We start from the raw sequence: 8,965 nt of genomic DNA, 5'->3' as shown, positions 1-8,965 counted from the left end.
AGATGGCCAGACCTCTAAATTAAGGATCTATAAACCCATTTGTGCATATCATCTGTTTAGAATGAGCTATATTTTATGTTAAAAATAAACACTTTTAGCAGACTTTACTTCTGCTTATCTTTGATTTAATGTAGAAGCTCTTTACTTTTAGTTGAAAAACACTGTTTTTTATGTTAAGACATAATCACATTTAGCAGTTCTTAGTCATTATGAGATGGCCAGACCTCTAAATTAAGGATCTATATACCCATTTGCGCGTATCATCTGTTTAGAATGAGCTATATTTTATGTTAAAAATAAACACTTTTAGCAGACTTTACTTCTGCTTATCTTTAATTTAATGTAGCAGCTCTTTACTTTTAGTTGAAAACACTGTATTTTATGTTAAGAAATAAATACTTTCAGCAGTTCTTAGCCATTATCAGATGGGCAGGCCTCTAAATTAAGGATCTATAAACCCATTTGTGCATATCATCTGTTTAGAATGAGCTATATTTTATGTTAAAAATAAACACTTTTAGCAGACTTTACTTCTGCTTATCTTTAATTTAATGTAGCAGCTCTTTACTTTTAGTTGAAAACACTGTATTTTATGTTAAGAAATAAATACTTTCAGCAGTTCTTAGCCATTATCAGATGGGCAGGCCTCTAAATTAAGGATCTATAAACCCATTTGTGCATATCATCTGTTTAGAATGAGCTATATTTTATGTTAAAAATAAACACTTTTAGCAGACTTCACTTCTGCTTATCTTTAATATAATGTATCAGCTCTTCACTTTTAGTTGGAAAACACTGTATTTTATGGTAAAACATAGACACATATAGTAGTTCTTAGCCATTATGAGACGGCCACGCCTCTAGATTAAGGATCTATAAACCCATTTGTGCATACCATCTGTTTAGAATAAGCTATTTTTTATGTTAAAAATAAACACTTTTACCAATTCTTAGCCATTACGAGATAGCCAGACCTCTAAATTAAGGTTCTATAAACCTATTTATGTGTACTGTTTGCTTAGAATAAATTATATTTTTTCTATAAATAAACATTTTTAACAGTCTTTAGTCATTACGAGATATCCAGACCTAAAAATTAGGGATCTATAAACCCTTTGGTGTGCATGATTTGTTTAGAATAAACTGGATTTTATGCTAGAAATAAACATTTTTAGCAGTTCTTAGCCATTAGGAACTGTATTTTATACTAAAAACAAACGGTTTTTGTAGTTCTTAGCCATTATGAAATAGCCAGACCTCTAAATCTAGGATCTATAAACCCATTTTTGCGTGCTGTTTGTTTAAAATAAACTATACTTTTTACTAGAAATAAAGATTTTTAACAGTCCTTAGCCATTACGAGATATCGAGGCCTCTAAATTAAGGGTTTATAAACCCATTTTTGCGTATGATTTGTTTAGAATAAACTTTATTTTATGTTAAAAAATTCAACACTTTTTCCTAGATTTCCGTATTGATCAATGAAACATTCTAAAAATTGATTCAAAACCTTTTCTTCTTTAAATATCTAATACAAATGTCGGTCTGTTAATGATATGTTGAACTCGTCTCACCTCGTCTAAATCTCAATAAAGCATATAAAAAATTTTCACTTTTGATGTTTCCGGACAGTTCACTGAGAAATCCCAATGTCAATCTGTTTTGCTATAAGTTTCGATAATGAGAAATAATTAGCCCTTTTGAAAAGGAGTAAGTATCTAAAATAATTGTTGTTAGAATATAATACTTTATTGACAAAATTATGGATAGTACAAAAATAATTATGAAAAGCAGGTTGTCCAGAACGTATTATATTAAATACCTAGGACCAAAAATTTTGGGGGAAGGGTATTGGGGTTTTTGGAAGTTGTGGCAGGGATGACTAATGGCTGCCGTATCATTGCCTAAAATGTATACGTCTTTATTAATTTTGAATCTAAATATATTCCCGTAACTACATCACATTTTATATTGCCCACGCTCCACATTTGGTACTTAGGTATTATGCAAACAATATTTATACCTTTAAAATTCCCACGTTAAATATATTCTCAAGACATCCCACCAAAATAAAAACGAGTACAAACAAACTGTTCTCTGTCTGAATTTTATTTTCTTACTATTAAAATCCTTCCTTATGTTAGTTTTGGTTGCTAAGGGCGGTTGTTAGGACCTCTTGGTTATTTTTAGTCCTCCATATTTGGAGTTCCATTATGTTATCATCATAGGCTGTTTTCAGATCTTGGTTCGGAATATAGAGGTGCTGCTCTGTCTCGACTCCAATTGTCTCCCAAATAAGGATTCCTTTCTGGACTTGCACCTCTTTTACTACTGACAGCACAATTACTTTGAGCTGGGTCCACCCCATTCGAATCTTGATCCGGGCACTTTTTTCAGCTTTTAAGAGATGTAGGTGTTGCGCCGTTCCATGGGAGCTATCAGGTGTTACGTCACATGACACACCCCTGCAGTTGGACCGCAACACTTTTTTAAAAGATCAGGTATTATGTAATAGATAGTGACGTAATTCAGGGACCAGAGATGAATACCCACTTGGAACTGAGCACGGCAAACATGTTGGTGTTACGGGATGACAGCGCACATGTTATGTAATGACTGCGCACACGTGGATGGTACGTAATGATAGTGCACATGTTATGTAATGACAGCACACACGGGGATGGTACGTAATTACAGCGCATAAGTGAGTGTTACGTAATGGCAGTGCACAAATCACTGTCAAATAATAATTTTTTGAGATTTCATTTTCATTCAAAACATTTTTAGCCGAGACGTTCAAGACGGTTTTTTTTCTTTAAAGACGTTTTTAAGGCGTTTTTTTCAGTTCTTACGTAATGATGAATGTATACAGATGATGCATTCCCACGCAAACCGTCTCTTCAGAGCCGGGGGGACCACTGCTTTTAATTGAGCATGGCACACACTCGCGATGTTACATCATACCTTTTTGAGACTTTGTTTTTCATTCAATGCATTTTTCTCACAGGATAATTATATTCTAATCACTTTTGTTCTCCTTAAGACTCAAAAGGTCATTTCCATACAATGGAACAGCGCCTCAGATGCCTTGACCACAGGGCATTTCTAATATTCTGTCTGGACGAATACATTCTATGAAATAGCCAATTACATGACAATAAGAATCACCATATTCCAACGAATTAAACGATTTCAAACCCTACCCATATCAGAGCACAATCGTCCACAGTCCTACTGACCTTTGCATTATTACACCCGGCACTTTTCTGCACTAGTGCGATCTAGACAAGTTAAGTTACAAAGCGGATGTTACGTATTTTTAGTTTCATAGATTTTTCATTGCGTAAATTATCGGGGATGAGAGATTAGTCATGAAACACGGAATCTAAACATACAAAAACTTTTGTAAATACACAATTTAGTAATTAAAAAAAAAATTACAACATTATTAAAACACAGAAAAAGTAGTTAAAAACATAACAAAACGTGAAAAAGGCTTATAGAGGATAAAATAAAAGACAAAAACATGCGTGAATTGAAGAAAAATGGGACTCCTAGGAATCATTTCCAGTGGCACGTGGTTGATATTAGAGCTAAATTTAGGTCCTATTGAGCTATTTCTGAAAGATCTTTGTGAAAATAATACTTTTCTTTGAGAAAAGACTATGCACCCCCACCCCCTCCAGTACAAAAACGCGCATTTAAATGATATTTTCTCATCAATTACACATAATCTTGTTAGAGATAATTTTTGTAGGTCCTATTGAGAGCTTTTAATGAACAATCCCCTCATCGGGAGCCAACCCTATCAACCCTATCAGATTTTCTGACATTTCTTGTTAAAAATTACGAATTCAATCCATCGATTCAAAACTTCGAAAGCAAGGCATATCGCGATGTTCTTCAAAACACATCACCCCACAGCGGAATTAAGGGGCTGCCCACTACCAACCAAGTGGCACCTCCCATATCACCTCCTAGTACATTTTCAACCTTTTCCCTCCAAAAAAGCTTGTTAATCTAAATTAAACACTGTTTTTTATTTGAACAGCGGGACCTGGAGTTTCATTGCTAGAAGATGATACTTCACGGCAATACATGCCACAGAGAATTCAAAATATTTCTTGAACGAGCCTACCCCTTATTTCAACCTTTTTTTAATTGGCATCATGGTGACACTGAAGCCACACATAGCATCAACATTTGAGCGTTTTTCTAACGCTTGAATACCCCCAATGAATTTATTTTCTACTGCTAATATTTTTCGACAATTCCCAACCCATACCACACTATTACTGCTCCGTTGGATTCTCTGACATCTTCTCATTGCTCCTCCCCTTAGCATATTTTCAAACATTCCTTGTTCAACATTACGCATTCAATCCATCAATTCAAGTTTTCACAAGCCAAGCCAACCCCAATGCTCCAAAAAACACATCATACCTTACCTTTCTCATCATCCCCTAGGACATTTTCAACTTTTTCCCTCCGAAAATGATTTTGAGAGTCTATATTAAACATTGCTGTTAATGTTTGCAAACCTGTCGATCGAGTAATTGTGCTGTCAGTAGTATAAGAGGTGCAAGTCCAGAAGGGAATCCCTATTTGGGAGACAATTGGAGTCGAGACAGAGCAGCACCTCGATATTCCGAACCTAGATCTAAAAGCAGCCTATGACGATAACATAATTGGACTCCAAATATGGAAGACTAAAAATAACCAAGAGGTCATAACAACCACCCTTAGCATCCGAAACTAACATAAGGAAGGATTTTCAGTAGTAAGAGAATAGAATTCAGAGAAAAAACAGTTTGATTGCACTCGTTTTTATTTTGGTGGGATGTTTTGAGAATATATTTAACGTGGGAATTTTAAATGTATAGTTGTTGTTGGCATAATACATAAGTACCAAATGTGGAGCGTGGGCAATATAAAATATTATGTGGTTTTTGGAATATACATAGAGTCGAAATTAATAAAGCCGTATACATTTGAGTCAAAGATATGGCAGCCATTAGTCATTCATGTCCCAACTTCCAAAGACCCTAATGGCCCTTCCCCCAAATTTTTGGTTCTAGGTATTTAATATAATGCGGTCTGGACAACCTGCTTTTCATAATTATTTTTGTACTATCCATAATTTTGTTACTAAAGTATTATATTCTGACAACAATTATTTTACATACTTACTCCTTTTCAAAAGGGCTAATTATTTCTCATTATCGAAACTTATAGCAAAACAGATTGACATTGGGATCTCTCAGTGAACTGTCCGGAAACATCAAAAGTAAAAAATTTTTATACGTTTTATTGAAAGTTAGACAAGGTATTACGAGTTCAACATATCACTAACAGACTGACATTTCTATTCGATATTTAAAGGACAAAATGTTTTGGATCAATTTTTAGAATGTTTAATTGATCGATATGGAAATCTAGGAAAACGTGTCTAACAAATCATAGTGTATAGTGTATAAACAAATCATACGCACAAAATGGGTTTATAGATTCTTAATTTAGGGGTCTTGATATCTCGTAATGGCTAAGGATAATTAAAAATCTTTATTTCTAGTAAAAAATATAGTTTATTCTAAACAAACGGCACGCAAAAATGCAGTTCCTGGATTTAGAGGTCTGGCTATATCATAATGGCTGACAACTGCTAAATGTGTTTATTTCTAGCATAAAATACAGTTCGTAATGGCTAAGAACTGCTAAAATGTTATTTCTATCATAAAATACAGTTTATTCTAAACAAATCATACACACAAATGGGTTTATAGATCCCTAATTTTGAGGTCTGGCTATCTCGTAATCGCAAAGGATTGCTAAAAATATTTATTTCTACAAAAAAATATAGTTTATTCTAAGCAAATTTTGCACAAAAATGGGTTTATACATCCTAAATTTAGAGGTCTAGCTATCTTATAATGGCTAAAAACTGCTAAAATTGTTTATTTCTAACATAAGATATAGCTTATTCTAAACAGATGGTATGCACAAATGGGTTTATAGATCCTTAATATGGAGGCGTGGCCGTCTCATAATGGCTAAGAACTACTAAATGTGTTTATGTTTTAACATAAAATACAGTGTTTTCCTGCTAAAGTAAATTCTGCTAAAAGTGTTTATTTTTAACATAAAATATAGCTCATTCTAAACAGAAACAGATGAATGAAGGAAGTAACAGAAAAAAGAGAGAGGCTTAAGCCGATTCTGGAATCAAATATATTTCTTGGATGGCAGAATATTCCACTGAGGGTTCATCGGGATAATGGCAGCTTAAACTTTGATTACAAGCCGCTTTTCAACGAAGGAAACTTCCGATAACCCCTACATTATCGTGTTGAAAGTGTCTACAGTAAATTAAAGGCACAACTGAAAATATAAGGAAAAATGCTACCTTGATCAGCAAAACAATTCAAAACCAGTTGATAGAGTGCTGTGCGAAAGAAGTCTTAGGTGTCATTCTTGAGAGAGTAAAGTCAGCAAGGTATTTCGGCATCATTTTCGATGAGACAAGAGATGTGTCACATTCATCGCAACTAAGTTTAGCTCTCTGCTATGCCTCCGATAACCATAGATGCGAGGACTTCATATGTTTTGTTGACGTTCATCATGTCACCTTTGAAAGTTCTTCTGCTGACAAAGAGCCGACTGTCAACGGAAAAGTAATTGGACAGCTAGTTTTAAGCCTCTTGGAAGAAATGGGTTTGAATCTACTTGACTGTGTTGGAATCAGGACGGATAGGCGTGCAATGATGGTATCAAATAACTGTGGTGCTGTGGTAAAATTTCAGAAAAAAGTTAAAAACGCATCTCGTTGTCCCTGCTTTAATCACGCCCTGAGCCTTTCCTTGTCAAGAAGCTCAGCTATTTCGAGCATCAGAAATGCCATAGGCATTATAAAAGAAGTTGCTGAATTATTTAACGCATCTGCGAAGAGAAATTACGTCTTGAATAAGGTTCTGAAAGCTAAGCTCACGGAAATGTGCGAGACAAATTGGATCGAGCGGCAGGAGTCAATCATGCAGTTTGTGTCTGAACTTCCAAACGTCATTCAGTCTTTGGAACACATTAGTCACTGGAGTGAATCAGTAGCCACTCCGAAGTCAAAGACGCTTGTGACAGCGTTACATAGTTCGGAATTCGTGGTTACCCTTCAGTGTATACGCAGCAATTTTCGCTGTGACCTTGCCTCTTAGTCAGCTATTCCAGAAGAAGACTTTGGACTTTGGTGCTGCCGATGGCCACGTTTCTGATCTTTTAGATATTCTGGAAAAACAACGGGAAACGTGTGACGAAAAGTTTGCATTAGCATTCGAACAAGTAAAAGAATTGCCAAATGAAATCTAATTGTCTGTTGAAGATCCAAGGATTACAAAAGGACAGGCTCATTGAAATAATCCTCCTTATACTACGCCTGAAGAATATTACCGACGTACTGTTTTTCTACCTATGCTCGACTCAGTCATAAGTGACTTAAGGAGCCTATTCTCAAGAAACACGCTGAACTCTTTCCGGTTAACCGTTCTGCTGCCATCAAATATTATGAATTGTATTGATCATTTGCTACAATCTTCCATCTAAGAGATCTCTAGCATGCAAGGTCAACTTCTTGGCTTAACCGTGCTGTCTACCAGCACAACGCTTGTTTTTGCAGAAGCGCATGTGTGGAAAAGTAGATGGCTTTGGATTAAAAGAGAAGGAAATATTTTTCCTTGTTCAGTGGAAAAAAATACCAAGGAATTTGACAGAGACCTGTATCCATATGTCAGATCACTTCTTACTGTTTTCATATCTCTTCCAGTGAGCGTGGCATCTGCCGAGCGTAGCTTCTCAACTTTACGCAAACTGAAAACCTGGCTCAGAACACAGATGAGGCAAACTAGACTCACTGGTTTGGCCATCTTTAATGTGCATCGTGACATCGATATCAGCATTGACTGGGTAATCGACAGGTTTGGGAATAGTGGAGCCAGGAAACCTGAATTTTTCTTGTAAACAGTTATCAGTTGATCAAGTACAGTTTTTGTAAGCATTATTGTAATATATGAAAACCCCATTTTTCTTAAATAGGAGACCAACGGGGACAAACGCCAATAAAACAGCCTTGTTTGGTCGACAAAAAGGACACTACCCCCACTTTTTTTTGGTAAGACTCGTCCCCCAAGAACGAAAGGCTGGATCCACTCCTGGATAGAAGGAGCAGAAGTTTAGGTCTTTGGATATTTGATGTATTTTTCCGTGTCAGATGTCTTTTCAGGTACCCATTGAGCAAAATACTTAACTTATCTTCAGGATCATGAACGGAATGCAGGTATTTCCCCCATCTAAAGTCTTCTACGTGGAATAAAGGGATGTCTTTATCATATTTTCCTAGCAAGAGCTTATCAGTCGGCACGTTTCCCTTAACATAAACAGCTTGCACACTGAAAAACTGCATATTTCCTGAATTTCCTCTTGTATATGTTTTTTTTTATAACCATATTAATTACCTGGTCTTATGATTTTATCGTAAAAGCCGCTTCGATTTACAACATTTAATGTTGGACACCATATTTTTTTATCATACTTAAAGATATTGTATTTGACGTTCCATTTATAGCCATAAAATTCAGGGCGCTGTTCATCTCGCCATAAGAAAGCCACTTCGAAAATAACACCAGTTGAGGAATATTTCAGTCAAATATATTCTGTGTCAATCATACCAAACATTATAATAGCTGAAAAGGGTTTAAATTAAATAAATTTAAAAGGGAGTATCAAACCTTTAAACCTATAATGGTCAATGCCCTTAAGGTTGACCCTTATCAGACTCTTTTGGTCCGGAATAATTATAAAAATATGCAAAGAGGAATAAAGTATGAGGATCAAACCATAATCGGAAGAAGTAAGAGTGTCAAATCCAAACAATATAAGATATTTTGCGCTTGAACAATTATTCAACTTTATTGATGCTCAT

The 8,965-nt window shown here is 35.3% G+C and overlaps 1 protein-coding gene across 1 annotated transcript; it reads left to right on the top strand.

The window, feature by feature from the left end:
• Positions 1-7,602: 7,602 nt before the first annotated feature.
• Positions 7,603-8,004, top strand: LOC148952878 (52 kDa repressor of the inhibitor of the protein kinase-like). The gene has a single exon (XM_089087811.1). The coding sequence runs from the start codon at positions 7,603-7,605 to the stop codon at positions 8,002-8,004; it is 402 nt and encodes a 133-aa protein (XP_088943937.1).
• The last annotated feature ends 961 nt before the right edge of the window (positions 8,005-8,965 follow it).

Source organism: Artemia sp. Qi Xiang Cuo, chromosome 4, assembly GCF_049724085.1.
Source record: "Artemia sp. Qi Xiang Cuo chromosome 4, ASM4972408v1, whole genome shotgun sequence".
NCBI classification, from domain to species: Eukaryota; Metazoa; Arthropoda; class Branchiopoda; order Anostraca; family Artemiidae; genus Artemia; species Artemia sp. Qi Xiang Cuo.
This window is presented reverse-complemented; position numbering and strand designations above follow the sequence as displayed.

Coding starts and splice junctions, on each gene's coding strand:
- LOC148952878 (XM_089087811.1), top strand. CDS start 7,603: ATGCAAGGTCAACTTCTTGGCTTAACCGTGCTGTCTACCAGCACAACG.